The sequence below is a fragment of the Eutrigla gurnardus genome (genome assembly GCF_963514095.1).
Source record: "Eutrigla gurnardus genome assembly, chromosome: 8".
Classification (NCBI taxonomy): domain Eukaryota; kingdom Metazoa; phylum Chordata; class Actinopteri; order Perciformes; family Triglidae; genus Eutrigla; species Eutrigla gurnardus.
In genome coordinates, this window is record NC_139922.1 from 5,879,423 (window position 1) to 5,901,401 (window position 21,979).

Below are 21,979 nucleotides of genomic sequence, written 5' to 3' on the forward strand. Positions count from 1 at the left end.
GGATTGGACATACACTGAGAATGTCAGAGTCAAACAGCACAAGACATGCACTTGACTGGACCCCCAAGGTGCGAGGCGCAGAGGAAGGCCAAAGACTCATTGCGAAGAACCTCCCATGACGAACTTCAGAAAATCAACACCACCTGGAAAGAAGCCAAGAGGAAGAGCCAAGATCGTGTCGTCGGGGGGCAGACTGTAGAAGCCGCTCCGTCCGGAGCGAAGAGGAATAAGGAAGGGAAGGAATTTAAGAGATCTGAAGTTAAATTTCTTGACAAAACACATCTAAATATTACTTTGCATGTATATATATATATATATATATATATATATATATATATATTTATATTCATCTGGAGCAGATGTGTGGTCTACGTGCATTCTCTGTGAGGCATTCATATTGGGTAAGCTGCTGATGCTGACATGGGTGTGTCTGCAGGGCTCAGGCCAAGTCCCAGTGCACAGCAGCTGGGACCAAAATCCTCCCTTGGCCTTTTGACAAGACACACACACACACGCACACACCACAAAAACAGTTCAGCCAAAATCACTTCCTTGTAAAGAAAAAAAAACCTGTGAAGTATCCAAAAACAGAACACAGAAGGCATACGTTAGAGGCGGTTATACAGGCTAACCAACAGGTGCTACGGTCATTCATTCAATCAGAGGATTAAATCAACCGATTGCTTTGAGACCAATTACCTGCATTGCAAAAAAATACTGCCTTAACTATAGTAATCTACAGACTGACTACTGTTCTGGCTTCAGAAAAATACACATCATGTATTAGGCCTAGGTATTAAAAAACAGACATGTCAACTGTAGTTTGACAAGACATCCTCAATTACAGGCACAAAAACATGATGTGCCAGCAGTCCATTCAGGCTGAAACTGTGAAACACAACCACCAGAAGCCAAACATTATCAAAGCACAACTGTGCATACACAACACATGCACAACTATGCATTCATGTTAAGGAAAGGATAAAATCAATAGCACATCAGGTCATGCACTGAAAAGTAGGACCCCCAATATGAATGCGAGTGTGTAGGATTTGGCAGCATCTCGCAGTGAGGTTGCAGAGGGCAACCAGCTGAAACCTCCCATGAAGCAAGCGTGCAGGAGAAAGATGGCCAACAAGAAAAACCACAAGAATGCTATCTACAGCCAGTGCACTCAGGGCCGGCTTAAGCCTTTTGGGGGCCCTGAGCAGAATTTGATTTGGGGCCCCCCACCACCACCGCGGAGTCACTTGTGCTTGATGTCTCTGCATGCTACTTAACATCTCCATTGAACTCTTCATGACTTTTAAAAACATGTTAGCTGCTCACAAAGTCAAACAGTTAAATATCTTAGTTTATTTTTACCTCAAAAGCAATTAAACACACACACACACACACACACACATGCTCTCATTTCTCCCACTGTCTACCCGCCCCACCCTGGCGTTCTTCCTCCATGGTGGGGATTAAGCCCTTCTCATTCACAGAAATATCATGTTATTCTTTTTTTGAAGCCCTTTTTGTGCCAGAACCAGACTAGGAAAATATGGCCATCTGGTGCGACTGTCTATTACATATCACTAATCTCAGGTGGCATACAAACAGTAACACACATCCACAACACACACACACACACACACAGAGAGATGCCAAAATGCGTATTCAGTGAATCTCCACATCTGCTTATAAAATATCCATATCAGACTCTACCACTTTTAATCACCTTCTTTCTCTCTTACTAACATTGTACTTGGATATTGTGGATGTACACACTTATGTTTGCAGTTTGGACTTAAATCAACGGTAGCCAGTATAGATGGCTGCGTAAAACCCGACAGAGGTCAAAATTCCAGCAACCCTCGTTGTTGCATGAAACCCTGCACCAGAGAGAGGTAAATACAACATTAATATTGATTCAATCTTAATCATACCACACAGGGATATCTATATTTCAGTGTATTTGATGCATGAGAGCAGGGAGCACATTGACCAAAGAGCAGTAGTCTGCAGAGGCACGTCATCTCCTCTCCAGGAAGTAAGTGGAGATCTGAGGGGTTCCCGTTCATATACAGTTAAATCCTGCTTACTTCTTTTTACATCATTACATTTTTGTGACAGCTGTATCCAACACTTTGCAGCTCGATGTTGACACACTTAATAATGACACACGTTACTTTAGCTTTTAAAATTCCTCATTTCCAGTCTAAAAAATCAAGAAAATGCAACAACGCAGCTGCTGTAAAACAGTCCTGTAGCAATGTGGACCAGCTGTGATTGAGGGAATGAATATCCTATAATAATAATAATAATAATAATAATAATAATAATAATAATAATATCCTATTGAGAAGAAATGTGTTCACACATATGGAAGAATTATCCTTGATGTGGAATAGGCCTATATTCTGTTTGCTTTAATTTCTCCCCCAATGTCTTTAGAATCGAAAAGAGAGCATTAAAAGAAGTTGCCTAAGCAGGAGCCCGGCTCACGCAGCGCAGCTGGATGAATAAAAAAACGCTCGATCACACAAGAACCTGAGGCACTTGTTGCGACACTCCGAGGAGAGGGAAGCGGCCTACCTTCAGTGCAATCCCACAACTCCCGGACGTTGTTTGGAGAAAGTGTGCCGCTCCGGGCCATGCCGGACTCATGGTTAGTGCGCACTGGATCGGCTGATCACAACGCGCCTCCTGTCACCCCCGGGTTGACCGCACCGACAGCCGGCACGGCGGAGGTGCGACGGCCAATCACCCTGGGGCCAGATGTGAGAGTGATATAACAGCAACATGATTATGTTTAATTTGGCCAATTCCCCGCTCGCAAAATCCCTGTTTTTCTTCGTCCTCCAGCCCAAGCTGTTTCGCTTTATCGAGAGAGAGAGAGAGAGAGAGAGAGAGAGAGAGAGAGAGATAGAGAGAGAGAGAGAGAGAGAGAGAGAGAGAGAGAGAGAGAGAGAGAGAGAGAGAGAGAGACTAAGGAGATTTAAAAAGGCTTGTTTCCTAACCTCTGCCATGCTGCGATTTATGCTCTCTTGTCCACCATCAGTCATGATAACTTTCTCTTCTCATTTCTAATAACCGGTGTCAGGCCTATTTTAGGGGGGTGGGGGTTCCAAGCCCCCCCCAAATAATTTGGCTTTTTGTTTATTTTATATATTTTTTATAATAGATATTTATAAATATATATTTTAGGATTAAAGCATCATAGTCTTTAGACTGTCAGATGTCACTGTGGCCTTTATTCTACTGTACTTTATGACAGAAACATGACTGAGTAGAAACACTCTGATTGAACCAATCTACAGGACAATAACTGTAATTAAAGTACATTCATAGACCTGCAGCTTATCTAATGGAGAGAGGAATTAGATACGCTATCATTTTAAGACACATTTACATCATCAGGTTCTAAGCTTTAATGTGTCTAAACGTTAACATGACAGTAACTCTTGTTCAACAGAAGAGACTTACTAGCTGGACTTCTTCACTGGTTGTCGTGTCCTACTAAGAAAATAAGCTAATTCCATTATTGTGTTGTTACAAAAATATATTTGATTTATAGATTCACAATTTCTTTTCACATAGCCTATACAGACTTGTAAACCGACGTTTGATGGCTGAAATCCATTTCCCCTGTAAAAGACTAGATAAACCCTTGATTTGCATTGCAGAACTGCACAGAAGGAGGATTGTGGAGTGTGTCCCTCAGATGTTTTCATGAATAGCCCGAAGCAACAATTACACTGACCAATAACATTTTCAATATTCATATATTGGTATATATTAGTAGTAGCGACATTGCATTTAATATGGGCCGTGCCGGTCAAAAGGGTAAACTCCCATGGTTGATTAAGAGTGATTCAGTGCTTTGCTTACTGTCATTAATCTGCCATCATCACTGTTTAAATGGATGTGTCTGGCACAAATGCGTCCACTGGCTGACCCCTGGAAACTGCAGGATCTTCAGGCTGGGGAGAGGATGCCGCTGTCTGGCTCCTGTCTGACTACACACGGAGTATGGAGGAGCATCACAGCGCGTAGAGGCTTCCCTCTACAGGCTTCTGATGGTAGTGCACTTTGTTTATTCTCCAGTCCAAGTTTTCGGTCAGATTTGTTGAGTTTGTAAATGCGACCTGTCTCATGTCAGTGTTAATGAAAACAGCTTGATTGTGATGGGTTCCATCTACTTTTGTCCAAAACAATTTTATTCCCCTTTGCCCCTTTTTTAAACAAAGGTATCAAAATGGTTTGAATCTGAAATGAAGAGAGCAGGTTCCATAATTGTATTTTCTTATCAAATATGTTTTTACTATGTTTTAATGTTCTCTAAAATGTATTTTAGTCTCAAATACAGTTATTTTTTTAATCCATACATATTTGACCTTCTAATCTATAGCCCCATCCATTTAGGTAAATGTTCTCGGTTTTACATGCAACTTTTTCATATATCAGACATACTCCACAACATGTGCCTCGCTGTTATTTTTTACAGACTGTACACAGCCACACAAGTCTGGCTAATGTTGTCTGTTTAATGCATGTTTCCATCGCCTTAATCCATATTCATGTGTAGCGCCGTCTTGTTCCACAAAGCCTAGACTGTGTGTCTCAACGGGCCTGATCTCTTGCTCCCATTGGAGTCACAAAACTAGGCCAAAGAGAGTAGGGGTAGACAACTTCAAAGACAAAGTGGACGAGGGGGAAGAGAAAGGACTCCAGGGAGATATTTTACTGTTATTCTAGGTTTGCTTTTACATCATGAGAATAACAAGCCAGTGCCTACTGAAATCTTTATTGAGCTTCAACGTTGATTGGTGGCATTTTATGCTTCCTCGTCTATGTTTGGTGGTGAAAAGCGGGTCTTTATGTAGCAGGTGGAAGGTGACATGTCTGATACTCTCCAGTCAAATCACAGTTTGACTTCCTGGCATGGAAGGCTACTATAATGCTAAATATAAATCAAAAATAGCTATATTTAGGCTAAGCTCCAATCACCACTCCATTATGTCAACCAATTCTGTTGCATACTTGATCGATATACCAAGAGGCACGAAGAACAAAAACATGTCCAGCAAGCCTGTTGGACCCCATCTGCAAATTAACAGCATTCTTGTGGGTAGAAAATAATTCACACAATAAAGCAAACTTGAACCTGGCAAATACTGAACACCAAGCAGGACCGAAGAATGAGGGAGAGGCTAAAAAGGAAAATGGAGACCAGGAGAGGTTGTACAATGTGGGTTTTTTTTTTTGAGTTTATGAATTATTAATGCAGGTGGGATATTTTAAGCACCCATATCATGTCTGTGTGCAATGAGTCTGAGGAGGTACACAGAGGATAGGATGGGTATCATTTGCCTGTTTCCTCATTGTAGTGGCTATTATTACATTTAACCACACATTTTTGCTGGACCCGAGGACCGGCCTATATTCGTCTCATGGGCTTACTGACTGACTGACTGACTGACTGACTGACTGACTGACTGACTGAGTGACTGACTGACTGACTCCCCATTTTTGAAACATGCATGCGTGAGAATTGTGCCGGCTGCAGAGGAAGGATGAAGCTGTTGAACTTCTCACTCAAGGACTGTCAATACATCACTGTTGATTGTTAAAAACGTTGCATGCGAACCATTTAGATTGTCAAAATGTCTGTTTCAACACTTCAAAATCAATTCAATTGTATTTATTATAACTGTGATCTCAGGACCCTTTAACCTGTATATTCTATACACATATATATTCTATATACACAGGAGAACATCAGGAAGATGGCCCCAAATGACGAGCTGCTAAGTAAATATCTCAGACAGCAGAAAGCAGAGGATGAGGAGGAGGAGGAGGAAGAGGGGGATCCATCATGAAAGGACAAGCCACTGCATGCCATGTACAAGAAACATGTATAAGAAGTGGCTGATATGGAGAAATCATACCAGAGGCTGGAGAAGGCTGGTCTGAAGGACAGCACAGAGGCACTCATCACGGCAACAAGTACAGACACTGAGCACGAGATCAATAGAGGGTCTACCACACCAGACAGGACCCCAGGTGCAGGCTGTGCCCCTGAGACAGTCCAGCACACAACAGCAGGGTGTACGATATGAACATGGAGACACATCCAAAGGTAGTTGAGAATGACAAGATCCTGAGACTTCCAGATCCAGACTGATAAACTGATGATGGCTAACCGACAGGACATCGTGGTGGTGGATGAACAACAGCAGAGGTGATAGATTTAGCCTGGGAAAGCGATATGAATATGGGTGCTTTTGTTATGATTTATTTAGTTTAGAATAAATAATAAGTCAGTAGATAAATGTCAGTAGATTTCCTTTGTTTTTATAGGAAATCTATGTTCTGCATGCTCCACATCTGTCTATACATGAGTTGTCTTCTTTATACTGGACTAACTGCAAATCAACTGCAGAAATAAGATGAAATAAAAGATTGAAATGCTATATACAAATGATTCACTCTATGTCATTTGGTTTATGTGAACATCTTCAAATAATATGAGAGATGTCACCTTTTTAAACACAACTCGTTTCATACAGCTATTCCATACTATAAATACAACTTATCCGTTAAGACCATTGAAGACCCTTGCCATGCAGTGTTTGGCTGTAAATTAAGGTATAGGATGGAGAGCAGCCTACAGAATATAGGCCATGCTCATAAATCAGCTCAGCTCATTAAACACACTGACAGGCTGAAACTCCCCAGTGTTGTCCTCCTTTGCTCATACGTCCAGTCTAACCGGACTCCTGATCCCCTCTCTCCTTTTTTCCACTCTTACAATGACTATAAACTGCAATGTACACAGTCCCTTTGGCTGATTAAAGCTATTCCCTATAAACAGAGGGTAAACCTGGTGTGTCTGCCATTAATAAAGGGGTAATATAAGGGGCTTCCACAGTTGGGACAGGTGTGATGAAAAAGGGCTTCCCCTCCTCCATTCAGGTTTTCCTAATGCAAGGTTGCTATAAAAAAGGCTTAAGTTGACAGGCCATTAACTGGGCTGTGTATTAGGTTATAAATCAACTCATTCTGCAATTGGAAAATAGCATGTGAGGCAATCACAGGTCTTTTTTTTTCAGGGGTTCCCAAAGAGGAGGTCGGGCCCCCCCGGGGGTCGTGAGACACAGAGGGGGATCGCAAGATCATTTTCATTACTTTGACTGAAATGTTCTTCTGGTTACATGGAAATTAAAGTTTTATGTCAAAATTAAGTTTGCACATGAAAGCCATAATGTTCACTCGTTACATGGAGATGACTCTGACTGAGATATTCTGCTCTTATCTGATAGTAAATTGTTACAATCTTATCATGGTTGTCAGGCTGTTCTGTACGCTTTCTTACCTCCTAGGGTAGTGGGGGTCTCCAGTCTCTGGCACCGTTATTTTGGGGGTCGCGGGCTGAAAAGTTTGGGAACCCCTGCTCTATTGGGTTACACCTCATACAACATACAAACAAGTACACTTGTGGCCTTCAAAATTGCTGGGTGGGAATATATTCATCTTATTATTTTCTCCTGTCCAATTGAAATGATTTAATAAACGTAAAAAAAAAGCATTTCTAAAGCACTTTAGTCTTGTCGACAACTCAAAGTATTTCAACAATGTCCTGTGAAGCACCTTAAGTATTTTACCCCCCAACAGACAGTTCTGATATGTACCTGTTCTTGATGAACAAACCCAAAGAACGCATGGCTCAGTTTCCAGATTATCTATGCTCATATGCACAGTGATTTGAGGTGATGAAGGGTCTCACTTATAACTCGTACATTAGTTTCTAAGAGAAACTAAGTGGTCAGGGTTAAGCACATGGAGACGGTCTAATGAGACCACTTTGGCAAGCCAGCCTGGGCCATCACTGCTCCTGCCACATATAAAAGTGACCACACAGTAGTGAATGACAGTGTGTCCATGATGATGTCACTGATAGAAAACTAGCAACAACGACCCAACGACGATTGTAAGACGGAAAACCCCACAGATGTGTGATAAAGTGTGAATATCGGCTGTCTGGCTGGCTCAAAGAGAACTTGAGCCAAGCTTCTGTTTAATACATAGCTAATCAAACAGCAATCAACGGATCAATACCCATCAGTTGTCTGGAAGGATGCCTGGCTACTGTCCTTAGCTGACATACCGGAACCAAGCCAACTGAGATGGCCCTAAGGGAGCATTATACTCCTAATATATGTCTGAGAGGGGAATCACATCGGCCCTTGGTGCATTACTTTGCTGCTTAGTACTGGTGGAGAGGTAGAGATGGTGAGAGATAAACACAAGAGAGAAATGTGTGGGAAAGGAAATATGAGATGGGCAAACAATAGAGAGGGAAAGCAGGATCAAAGTGAAGCAGCAGGGATATGAGCAGAAGGTAAAGACAATAAGGGGAGAAAAAAAACCATTTCCAGCTGCTAGGGGAAGGGTTCGACTATGAAGTGGTGATAATGTAAAGAATGTTTTACATGTCCCACTCTACTTTGAACTCAGGAGTCAAGAGCGTTTTGGCTCTCCGTTCTCTTCTTCGCTGGTTCTCTCGCTGCTTTTATAAATAGACACTTTCTCCGAGCACAAGGTTCACTTAAGGAGAGAAGTGGGACAGAAAACATTTGAAGGATGTTGATTTGTTCATTCAAATATTCCTTTTGTAATGGAACACAAGAGTGGCTGCCCGAGTGATGCTTTCATAATTTTGCATAATATATGGGCCTTTTAGGTTTTCTTTCTTTTTATATAGCTTTAAGAGCACCGAAGAAGAATCGTGTGTTACAAAGTGCATGCTTTGGTGACTTTGCCATGTTTTAACACATGGCAGTGTATAGCTTTGTATTTCATGTAAACAGACGCTCATGCAAAGTGTATTGTTATGGGGAAAACCATGATGATTTGGGCTGGCATGACAATATATCGTTATGAGGAAAACCAAATATAGTCATCTTTTTGCCTAAATCGTCCTAAAATGTCCTTTACATCACATGAGAAAGACACAACAGAAGCTTGAGGTTATCATAAATATGTTATTATTGATATTATCATGAAATCCATTATCATCCAGAATAGGTTTATAATGTACAATGATTTTCTCTATGTCCTCATGAAAGGCATGGCAAGCGTTCAGATCCATATTTCCTTTGTATGTAACAGTGGACAACTTGCTTCTTGGTTCAGTATCTTTCCTTCCAATGACAGAAAATAGAAAGGTTGTATACAGATACCTGGGTAGAGACAGCAAAAGCTAAAGACAACTAGTGAAGATTCTGAGGATTATTTAAATATCATACACACATACAGTATTTGTGACAAAAAGCAAAATGGTAAATAGTCGAAGAAGGTAGAAGAAATCAACTAAGAGGATGTTGTCTGGGTTACCCCCGTATGTATTAAGACAGTATAGACAGAATCTATTTGACCAAGGCCTCCGTGTGTATTTAAGTCAAACCTAATCCCCTGCACCATGTGAGGGTCAAAGGTGAGCCAACGATAACATTCAAATAGAAAAAGAGTGGAAAGAAATCACATTTACACAGTGTCTGATGACACAAATAAGTTAAAGTCCTCATAGAAATTATATTTCCTTTTCAATTTCTATATGTATCCCTATTAAACCTAAGACAGAATTACCTTACTAACTTTAGTTTCTTGGATTAATTCAGCAAGCAAACACTTCCGATTCCCTGCTACACAGGAATCTGTACATGGTAGAAGCTTGTGTTAAAGCTAAAGCTTTAGGCATTTTAAGACATCATTGTAAAGCAGCTGTAAATCTTAGATACATTGTTTACATGGCTACGTGCATTCACCACCAGAGGTGGGTTTAAGACCATTTACTTCATAGTTCGATAGTTGTCTGTCCTGACAGACCATCACAGGCAGGGTTTATACACCAGCTGTGTGTTCAATTGTTCTCTTGTCACTAGAGTACAGCAAAGATGTGTTTTCCTTGGTTCAGATGATCCTGATGTGCTGTCCCGACGGTTTCTCCAGGACAGGAGGTTTTGTCTTGACGAAGTGTCCCTTCAATAGTGTGCTTGGTACCAAGAGTGGAAACGACAGAAGTCCAGACGAAGCTTTCAAGCCACGTAAAGTCACACAGGTGTTCCAGCACACACGAATAGTTTAGAAAGATGCAAGTACACACCAGAAAAAACAGCATAGAGGGTCTTCCTTTCATGATCCTATCTTCCTTCCCAACCTTTCCTCTTTCCTTCAATCCCAAGGAACTGAGATACTGCTGCTGATCTCATGAGTCAACACACGCTTATAGATCTCATCTCCACTGAGTGCGGTTGGACATTCCTTTCAGTTGCCTTTGTTTAATATACGACACGCGTGTGTTGAACATATACACACAGACTGTAAACATTGTGGGAGGATGGGATAAAATATACAGAGCACCTGACCTGGGGTCAAGAAATGCAGGGTGTCTGATAACTGCTACCACAATGTGTTTATGTAGAAGATCTCTATTTCTCACGATCTCTTTGTCTCTCTACTCACACACACAGACAGACTCGTGCATAGACATCAATGCACACTGGACGTGATGAGCCTATATATGAGAGATAAGCGCAGACAGACAGTCCCTTGGAGCACTATCATCCACTTGGCGGGGAAAAAGAAAAACCTCGCCCTGACTGACTGCTTGACTCTGTGTAACCTGGCTGGCAGCAGATTGTAGCTGTTGCTGTGCTTTCACTATGAGACACATTTACTGGGCTTTGACTGCAACTGACAACAAAGAATGTAAAGCTTTAGGTAACGTCTGTGGATCATATGTTAAGCTATCACTGTTCTGGAGTCAGTGTGGATGTGGACTCATATCCTCTCAAACCTTCCTTGTTTCCTCTCACATTTGCCGGCTGTCACTTTCTTCTTCCATTCACAGCATTACCTCTCTGGGTAAACACTTCACATGGATTGTGACTCGGCAATATTTCAGATAACAATGGCAAGAAGGTGCATATGGAAAGCATGACACGTGCTTCTAAAGCATACATTATTGCAGATAGCGGCAGCAGAGATATAGGATTATATTGATGTCAATTTGCTTTTTAAGTATTATTCATACTAATTCATGCTACAATGAATACTTCAGAGGACATGCAGCACTACAATAGTGGAATAGCATCTGTTTGAAGGACACACAGGGCCCTAGTTTCGTGGCGCAGCGCAGGGCGGCGCAGGGTGGCGGAGCTGGCGCAATGCAAGTTTCGACCCGCGCAGCCTTGCGCACCGTCAGTTTGGCAGTTTGGTGGATCGCCTGCGCCAAGATGGGTGTGGCGGTGCAGCAGGGGGAGGCGTCACAGATTCAGCTTGGCGTAGCGGAAGTTTCGTGGCAAAAAGCCTCGCCGAGACTGCGCTGAAAGCTCGCCAGCTCCAACCTCGTCTACTTTCGGCGCAAGGCGCAAGGCGTAAATAAAGTCCATTCATTCAATGCGAATCACAGCTGGCGGAGTGGAAGTTTGGCTGACGGCGCGCAGTGCGCACACGTCACCGAGACCTCACAGGCAGGTTTCCACAGTTCCAGGCACATTTAAATGCAATAAATAATCACAACAAACACTATTTAATGCAACTCATTGAATCAACACGTGAATTTATATCTATATAGATTGTCCCGTCACATCTGACGTCAGATCAAAGGCGGATGGCACGCGTAACGGAAACTCAGCCTCTCGGACCAAAACATCTCCCTCTCTCTCTCCTGTTTTTATAATATCGGCATTGTTATTATTATGATACGCGCGCACAGCGCGTGATGCGCGTGGTAGGAGCGGCGGCGCTGCTTCTGTCATCTGGTTGTCAAGTGACGGAACTTGCACTGAACCTCCCCTAACGCATTAAAGGTGAGGAGAGGAGCTCATTTGATTGGTGAAGATCTGAATCGGCTGTGTTAATCCCAGTCCACGCCTCGTCTCCTCCTCGTCTCCCACTCACGCCTTCTTCTCCTCCCTCTTTCCCACTTGCGCCGGTGGGCGAGACGGGAGGTGTGCCTGCGCGAGCCTGCGCGGTGCACGAAACTTGCAAAGTCCAGGCGGACACACCCCGTCGGCACGGCGGTCTACGAAACTAGGGCCCACAGTCCGGTCCGGAATTAAATGGGGAAAATGCAACAATGGAATGATTGTGCAAACTGCATTAGTATCAAAACTAAAAAAGAAATACTAAGAAAAGAATATCTATATATCTCTTTTACAACTCAAGATAAATAATTCCAGATGGAAGAACATTTGTGTTCTGTGAGCTAATAATTGAGCTACCAACACTTTACTTGTTCCAGAGGCAGGCAAAGTTAACTCATTTTGACCAATTGTTTCGGCAGATACGTTGACAGGAAAGAGTCCACGACATGCTGAAATAATTTATCAGTATTATTAGGTATGAGCAATTAATAATACCCATACGAGCTGCTGGATGTCAAGCAAGCCATAGACTTAAAGTGGCAATCTGGAAGAGTTTCATTTAAATAAATAACTGTTAAGTCACTATTGCTAACACAATGGTGACTGACCTATAGACTGATGGAAGTATTGTAATATTTATATAGTGGCAGTCTTACAAACTGGCTATATGTGGTGACACTGCCAGAAAAAAACATGCTGCATTAGTTTTTCCACCATATACAAAAAAACTTACTCATGAATCAACAAAAAGACTTCAGACTTAAAGTCTAAACACAATTCCTCTGTTTTTACTTGAAATCAAACAGAACTGAGGTCTTTCCACTGTAAACGCTGACATTGCTTCTTGCTATTATTTTAGTGTTAATACCATGAAAAAAGCCTTATACATAAAATTAGTTAACTTTGCTGCCAAAAAACTTTGAGGTTGGTTGAAACTAGCTTTTTGACAAAAATGAAAAAGCTTAAATTGCACTCCCCTTAATGTTATTTGAACTATCTCTACACACATGGAATGCTATGAAGTCAAGAAGAGCAACATTTATGCTGGGCAGTGGTGTCCAACGAACACTTCTCACTGTAGGCCTGTTACGGCGGCGAAACAGACACTTAAATGTAAAGTTAATAGGATGGAGAAATAGGCACTCGCTCAGAACTCTGCAGAGAAAATAATCACTATCTTTCTCCATCATGTATCTGTGGTGGGAAAGCACACATATATCACAATACTTAAAAAGCATACATCAAATGAAAACACATAAATAAATAAACACCCACTCTATCTAGTGAGATATTTCTTCCGTCCAACCTGGACTGGCTGGAAACAAAAAAGGCAGAGTCTTGGAGAAAGTGTACGTACTGTAAATCCACTTGGGCTTCATGGAAGAGAAATGGCTGAAAAAAAAGGTGTGCTATTGTAGTCCAGAATTACAGCACAGCACTGTCATCTCGGATCTCTCCAGAAGAAGACTATCTTTGACTAGACAGTATCTAGTGAGGGCTAGGAGATGCTAGTGCACTCAGGCTTTTGTCTCTGATGGAGAAAGCAACAAATGACCATTTGGCCAAAGGCGTATTAGTATCTCTCTCTCTCTCACTCTTTATTGTGCACTTCAGTTTTCCCCTGACAGAACAGCTGTGATCTTGGTGATTGAGCTTTTCTCTGAGTCAGGAGACCTTGGCAGTTAGAGCAGCAGCTTAGAGTTGCTCATGAATGCTGATAATATGGCCTGTTTTAATCATAAGTTAAGTTACATTTGGAAATAAATGTTAACGCCTAAATCGTTGTTATTGTGCGTCTTCTCCTAGTGGCAGTTTGAGCAAGAAAGTAGAAATGAGTGGTCCCTTTACACTGTTAATATTGGTTATTATTGGCTAGGCTACTATTTGGCTACTGTTGCGAGCAGGATGACTACTGTCACATAGGTAAGACTAACTCCATGCAGACACTCACAATGTCCTAATATTGTCCTCACTATGTTATGCACTGATGGGTCCATAAGATGTGGGAGAACATGAAACATTTCTCCAAGTTAATGCCACACGTCTGCTCTGGACTCTCATACTGGGGACCATATGTTGGTCAACAAATGGAGCCTTTATCCTCCAATTGGTGAGCCCAGCTGAAGTCAACCATCGGCAGTAGCTCATTATACATCTGTACGCATCTTAGTGATGTTTACATAGTTAGTGTTGGCCAGGGTACAGTTTCCTGTTTTCACACCCTCTGGTCTGAAGTCCTCAGTGCTGTGGTTCACAGCCTCCTGGATCTCCACATAGTCAGATTTACTGAGAGTGGACCCACTGCCGCTCCGAACACTCTTCTTCAGATCGTCAGCCGAGCTTGCTTTAGGCACACTTGGGATATTCAGGTACTGTGCCTGTTCCTCGCCCTCCGTCTCTCTGTGGTAGAAGTAGTTGAAGTTTGACACGATAACAGGTACAGGCAGGGCGATAGTCAGCACCCCGGCAATGGCACAGAGAGACCCCACAATCTTTCCTCCAATGGTTGTTGGGACCATGTCTCCATAGCCCACAGTGGTCATGGAAACGACTGCCCACCAAAAGGCCTCAGGAATGCTGCTGAACTGGGAATTTGGTTCATCTGCTTCTGCGAAGTAGACAGCACTGGAGAAGAGGATCACACCGATGAACAGGAAGAAAATGAGAAGGCCCAGCTCACGCATGCTGGCCTTCAGGGTCTGGCCCAAGATCTGGAGCCCCTTAGAGTGACGTGAGAGTTTAAAGATACGAAACACCCTGACTAGACGAATGACACGGAGAATAGCCAAAGACATAGCCTGTTGGCCTGCTTGGCCATCCTCTGGCCTCTCTGCTAGCTCTGTGCCCAGGGTTATGAAGTAGGGGATGATTGCCACAATGTCAATGATGTTCATGATGTTCCCAAAAAACCCAGCTTTACTGGGACAGGCAAAGAACCTAACTAGGAACTCAAACGAGAACCAGATGATACAGAGGGTCTCCACGATGAAGAAAGGGTCTTTATAATAGGCTGAGCTGTCATATGTAGAGGTGGCATTGGACATGGACTGGAATGGATAATTGTATATCTCCTCCTCATCATTTCGGAAAATTGGCAATGTTTCCAGGCAGAAGCTGACAATGGAGATAAGTATGACCATGACAGAGATGATGGCAATGATGCGTGCGGGACCTGAACTCTCTGGATACTCAAACAGCAACCACACTTGTCTCTGAAACTCATTCTCCGGCAGAGGCCGCTCCTCTTCCTTTATGAAACCTTCATCCTCCCTGAAGATCTCCATAGCCTCTTCACCCAGCTCATAGAACCGGATCTCCTCAGAGAAAATATCCAGTGTCACATTAACAGGCCGGCGCAGCCTCCCTCCTGATTGGTAATAATAAAGAATAGCATCAAAACTTGGTCGATTCCGGTCAAAAAAGTACTCGTTCCGGAGAGGATCGAAATACCTCATCCTCTTCTTGGGGTCCCCCAGCAGTGTCTCTGGAAACTGGGAGAGGGTCTTGAGCTGCGTCTCAAAGCGCAAGCCTGAGATGTTGATAACGACCCTCTCGCAGCACTCATGATCCAGCTCTGGGTCATACTGGTCATGATGCTGACCTGGATGTGCTGCGGCTTCATCCACAGGGTCGCTGGTAGCAACCGTCATGCCGGAGGAAGATGGGACCTGCAGGTTTCAGACAGGGTGGGACCACGTCGGGCCACAAGGAGATAAATGTTCCACACACCCTCGGGTTCATGTACAGGAAGACCTGCCTGTGAAGAGCAACAGGATAGAAAGCAGAGGAAGAATACAATATTAATGATGTAGCCACGTGTTCCATGTTGTGATTTATTCATTTAGTGCATGCAACAACTTGAATCCACTGGTATACATTTTTACAAGTATCTTTAACATTACATCTATCATATAACTGACTAAAATTGGCAGTAATTCCCATAAATGTTGTGTTATTTCAAGACCTTCCTGCAAATGGACAGGAGAAGGGCAGTTGAAAATAGCAAGGGGGGGAGGGGGTGGGCACTTCAGCACATTGGCTCCGTTGTGTCTATGCGTATCAGGTTATGAGTTCTCCCTCATATGAGCACACTGCAGGATCAATATGCCAGCCAGTAATCCTGTATCAGCTCTCACAGGCTGCAATTACAACCAACAAATCTGATTATATGCTGAGTGCTCCATCCAATCTCTGAGATGAATTTCCCCTTCTCCGTATGTGTGATGTGACCAGCATTCCCTCCCAATGCCCAGAAAAACCTAATCAAGTCACTCACCACATTGTCAGTATAATATAAAAACATATGTTTGACACAGTTCACTGCATTGCTGCAGAGCTGTTTTATGACTATAGCATTCAAACTTCATAGCACAGCAACATGATATAGCCTATACGATTTTTGGATACTTCATATTTTAGAGACACAGTCACAAATGTGTCATTTGGTAGTTAAAGCAACAATACATCAATCCTGATGAAAAGAAAAAGTCCTACCTATAGTGGAACGGCGCTTGTCAGACTTGCTTACAGTTTGGCCATCGGTGGTGATGCGTAACGGGCCCAGCTTTAATGTCCGAGCAAAAGTCAGGCCCCGCGGTCAAAGTAACGCCTGTCTGCCCTCCGTATCGTCCGAAGCAGGCGGCTCTGCAGCGGCGTGGGGAGTGGGGAGAGGGGGACAAGGCGTGAGGATGCGGGAGTGATCTCCTTGGCCTCCGTGACCAGCAGATAGGCTACATGTTTTGATGCAGCTATGGCTACAGGTTGAAGGGGGGGGGGGGTGATGTTGCGGTGGGAATAAAGTGAGCTATGTTAAAATGCTTGGCATCAGCAAAATATGACGCCGCATCTTCAAAACAATACGCTACGGCATGCAACAGCAGCGAAGGTAATCCTCCGATCTCTGCGCTGATTTATTGGGAAAGGTTGCGTTTACTGCCAGTGTTAGTAGGCGGCACCCATACTTCAGCAGATCGGAACAACTAAATCACCTGTTTGATCTCCATGTCCGTATCCCGTCCTCGCTACAATGTTATTCTCTTATTTTATCTCCGCGTAATCTCCACCCTGTTTTTTTCTGATGGGGAATATCCATATGAATACACCGATGATGCACATTAGAAACAAATAGAGGCTTGCATTCACAATCCATTCCATGGAATAACGCAGTCCCCCGAGGGCGTTTTTCATAAGTGCAAAACTATATTGCTTTCCATAAATGTGAGACAAAGCAGCCACGTTCATGCACGGGCATGTCCAAACATGAAATGACAGCGTTGTTAGTTGCGGGTGAGTGAGTTTGGAGTGGCAGGTGCCAGACATGCTCAAGCCATTTGCAGTCCTCCCAGTGTGTGGATCATGGGCAGCCACGATAGACTCCATGCATTAAACAAAAGCAGCACAGCGTTATCTGTTGGTCTACAGCATATATTTCACATCATGACATGCAGGAATTCACCCTGGTTCTCTTGGTGCGCAGACGCATGTGTGTTTGTCTCCTCTTAAAAGGTGCCTCGTGGTTCCATTCCTTCATATCTGTCCTTCTTCCTTTTATATGCCTAATCTGTCCGGCGGATGTGTCATCTCATCACGACCAAGTGTTTTTGAGCAGCCGTCTCCTCCCCACGTCTCTCATATTTCACCATAATTCACCATACTTGAGATGCGTGGGCTGCAGTCGGGCACCGCAGCGCATATTAAGAGCTTGAAGCGCGCCTCGCCCCATCTCTCTGCGCGCTCCCCCCTTCCCCACACTCCTGTCGTCCACGTTAAAGGGGAAGCATCGCCAACCAAAGGGCGGTAACGGTTTCCAACACAAACAGGCCCACGTGATGCAGCCCAAAGATGGAAAGAAAATCAACAAAAAGTATACGAACTATATCATGTTCTTTAATTACTTTCAGTGAGGAATTTGAAAAAAAATAAAAATAAATAGAGAAGGAACAAATGTCTTCCTCTGAACACCAAATTCCCTTCCTGAACTATATTCTACTCATCCAAATGGGTAATTTGATCATACTTTCCCTATATCTTTATGGTTTGAGGCAGGTCCGGCCCAAGCCTTTTGGTGGCCCGAAGCAGAATTTGATTTGGGGCCCCCCTCCCACCACGGGGGAGTTACCTGTACTTGAAGATTATTGACACAAATGTCACACTATAATGTTTCATTATAAAATGTATTAATACAGTGATGGATTATGAACTACTGTCCTCCTGGGCACAAATGCATAAAGACCCCATCCCCCACCCTATTTGTGCAAAAGTGGGGGCAAATGGGGAGGGGGGTCTTGGGCTCCTCCCCCTGAAGAGTCTGAATTTGGTAGATGTGATTTCCTGCGTTCGGGTGCATTTTGGGAACAGCCAGCTGGAGAATGGCAATACCTAAATGTGTTCAGATTCAGATTAAGCCTAAAAATCTCCACAGACGATTGGGGGACCCCCTGGTGGCCAGGGGGCCCCAAGCAGATGCTTAGTCAACATATGCCTCGGGCCGGCCCTGGTTTGAGCGCTTGAGTGTGTGCAAGATTTGAATAGCTGTTAGAATGTGTCTGGCTTTGGCTTGGTTTTGTTGGTTTGCAGAGACATTATGATTGTATAGTCCATAAGTTGAACTCTGTAGGTCTGCCGACCCGTGAGGTATGCAGAACACAGTTTGTCACATGTCACTGATTGTGCTGTAATAATTTACAGACCAGCATACTGTATCACAGTCCAATAATTACTAGAACTATAGCACTGGACTGACACTTATAACTGTTAATGCAATCACCAAAGTAGATGACATTTATGGTAACCACAAATACAGATGATACAGTCAAATTAACTATACAGTGACATTTTTCTGCATACAGTTTTCCCTGCCCTCCTTTCCTCTGCTGCTTGTAAGTGGGCCAGGGGAAACCCAGAGATCTTCAGGCAGGGAGTGGGAAATGCCTGAAAGAAAAAGAGACACAACTCCCTTAAGAATATGGAATTCCACATGCCCTCCCCCATGTGTTCTTCTTGCTTCTCTACAGCCCAAGGACAGGTTGAACATAATATGCAACCCTTCTCCAATCAAAGTGTCAAAATACTGATGAAGATGATGACATGGCCCCAAAGGGACTGCAGCAGGGGCCACTCTGCACAGAGCTGAAGGTCTCAATGAGCTATTGACACTTTTAAATAAGCACACTGATTGATGGTTTGGAACTCTTAAATATTCATCATCTGTGAATGTAAAGGAAGAGCGTCCAATACTAAATGGAGGGCGGTTAAGAGTCCAGCCACAAATATCCAATGCTTGGTGTCAGTAGTGTGATGATTCACAACCACATTCAGAGCAATCATCGATAATTGGGATTATAGGGAAAGGTGAGTCACATCCTCTGATGGCTGTGCACACAATTGCCCCACAAGGACAAGTTTTTTTTAGTTGAATTGAATTACAATTTTTCATTTAATTCTAATTCAAAAGTGCAATTTGAATACATTGTTAGAATTTCCTTTCCATTTCCTTAAAAACGTGTTTTTCTATACATGTCCTACTATACAATAATGATCCCTCAACCATATTATAGCTGGTCCACAATTCAACCCATCATTCCCGAACCATGTCTTCTGCTGCTACCCAGACCTTCTGGGAGGAAACAGAGAACACAACAATAAAAAAATAAAAATAATAAAAACACCACCATTGAATGTTTTGCAGATGCTGTAAATGCAATATATCTGATACTTTTAAGAGAATAGTCCAGGGAAAGTTGTAATTACATTGACACATATTCCAATAACACAAAACTAATGTTGGCAATTAAGGCACTTTGAAACCCTTGAAGCCTGACAATTGCATGTTAAAAGAAAGTTGTATAAATTTGTAGGCCTACTCCTTCCCAGAGTCGAATCTGAACCCACTTACTATAGCTTCAGGGTGACCTACACTTTCTGGTGATACCATTATGCTCCAAAATCCATGACGAATAAATCCACTGAGAAATCATAGAAAAAAGTAACTCCTTGAAACTCCAGAAATTGCCTGAGAATCATCAATTTATTTTACTTTTTCTTCAGTATTAAAGTAATCGAGTGAATGCTGTAGCTTAAGAGGAATGGCTAATGCAGCAAACATTTAAAGCTGCCAAAAGAAATATAGAATATAAAAAAGCATTATAACATGCTACCTGTTGAACTAAGAACTAAGAAACAATATTGTGAATGGATTTACATGCATATTATACAATATAAATGGGGTTGTTTGGTCATAGTTTAGTTTATTTTGTCTTAGGGAGGGCCCTTTGTGTTAGACTTTGAAAACCCTTGATTTATAGTATACAGGCTACTAACAATCTGATGTTTCTTGCACACAGCTGACCCACAGCCATTAATCCCCCAGCCACTTTAGATCCTCCATTCTGTCAGCAGGTGCCTCTCACCTTCAGGTTGTGCCAAGTCTCAGCAGGATGGGACCATCGATTCTGTTTCGGGTTCAGCCGAGCAGACCAGATGGAACCTCATAGAGAAACTTAAGAATGCTTTCCAACCAACGATGCCACATGACTCCTGTAACCACATCCAAGCACCTTTACTCTGTATAAAACTTTTGTTCTTTTGTGCCAGCTGGTGCACCGTAGTGGCTGGGCAAATGCCTAGCCGAGGGGTCCCCAAAATGTCTGGACAGAAATGTGAATGAAATAATGGTGGTTAGGGTAACAGGAGCAGGAAGTTCCCAGAACTGCACAATGTGAACATAATCATCTGTTCCATAAAATAGGAACATTCAATTTATTCATTTATTCAGAATGAATTTGTTTTGATTCATCACATTCAGCGTGTCACTACAATCCAAAATACCTTAGCTGAGATATACTGTGAGATCAGTGTGTGTGTCAGTGTGTGAGGCACCTGCACACCTTAAATCTCCACCCTTGTCTATGCAGCAGAATATGTGAAAGTGAAAGCGTGAGTACAACGTATGACAGCAGACTGCAGGGGAGGAGCTCTGACCTGGATGACCTCTGTGGGTGCTGCAGCAGGCGACCTCTCACTTACAACACATTCATGCACTCACAGATGTTATAAACTACTGTAGTGACATGTGCATGCACTAACCACCAGAACACACACATTTAGACAAAGTCATACTGACTCCATGTTTCTTTATAAATCCAAGAAAACTTTGTCTCCGTTACGCTTTAATTCACACTATAACACCTAAACTTTAAATTCACTGTGAACACAAGGAATTCCTCCTTCTATGCTTCCATGGCGATGAGCCATCGTAATTACTAAATCAGCTTATGTTGAACCCTTCACGCTTCTTGCGTCTTCATTTTCTACCCTCCCTCCTCTCTCCCCCTGTATGTCTGCCTCTATGTTTAGAGATTAACCTTGGAAGTGTTCTACCTGCCTGTTGAGAGCAGCCGAGCTGATGATGATCACTGCTTTCATGATGAGATATGTCCTCACCTTCAGAGTAGAGTACTCCACTATTGATTCTGGATGTGGTTTCACTTTATGTTGTTCTACTCTCACAGCCTTCGAAAAACAAGGGGAAAAAAGTCAATGACCTAACTGGTCTGGAGGTGTAGCTTTCCTTAGGGAGGAAACTGGAGAGTATATTAATGATAACTCCACAAGTAAATAGACAGCGGGATATGTATGCCATGTGCAGAGATCTCCTTTACAATGAGGCTCAGCAGAATGCTTTGAAATATGCATTGCATGTGCAGTGACAGTGCAGAAATCTCCCCCAGCAAGCGGCATTCAAGTGCTGCCTCACTAGTCAGTTCAGTCAAATCAACGCTTAACGTCTATGAACCGGAGTCTGTTACCATTCTGTCCATAGTGTGTGTGTGTGTGTGTGTGTGTGTGTGACAGCAACACCGTGTCGGATACATCCCTTCGGAAAGGCAACACCTGACCTCAGAGTGATGATGGGGATGGTGCGAGGGAACAGAGGGTGCATGGGAGGAAAGAAAAGGGAGGAAAGGGTTGGGATGATGTCAGTAAATGCACGTATAAGAAAACGGGAGCGAGCTTACAGATAAAGGTCAGAGTGGCCGAGTGATGAGTCATGCAGTAGAGCA

General features: G+C 43.0%; 2 protein-coding genes across 2 annotated transcripts in view; both read right to left on the minus strand.

Annotated features, from left to right (window-relative positions):
- kcna10a (potassium voltage-gated channel, shaker-related subfamily, member 10a) overlaps positions 1–2,749 on the minus strand; it is a 30,201-nt gene extending 27,452 nt beyond the window's left edge. The window contains exon 1 of the mRNA XM_084015992.1: positions 2,581–2,749. The gene's annotated coding sequence lies outside the window, so the exon portion shown is untranslated. The remainder of the gene's footprint in view (positions 1–2,580) is intronic.
- Positions 2,750–12,485: 9,736 nt separating this feature from the next.
- On the minus strand, positions 12,486–17,628 carry kcna2b (potassium voltage-gated channel, shaker-related subfamily, member 2b). Its single transcript, XM_084015704.1, has 3 exons — positions 17,374–17,628; positions 16,413–16,562; positions 12,486–15,675 (listed from the first exon to the last, which is right to left on the minus strand). Exon 3 carries the CDS (start codon positions 15,566–15,568, stop codon positions 14,066–14,068), a length of 1,503 nt encoding a protein of 500 aa, XP_083871830.1. The 5' UTR covers positions 15,569–15,675; positions 16,413–16,562; positions 17,374–17,628; the 3' UTR covers positions 12,486–14,065.
- Between the last annotated feature and the right edge of the window lie 4,351 nt (positions 17,629–21,979).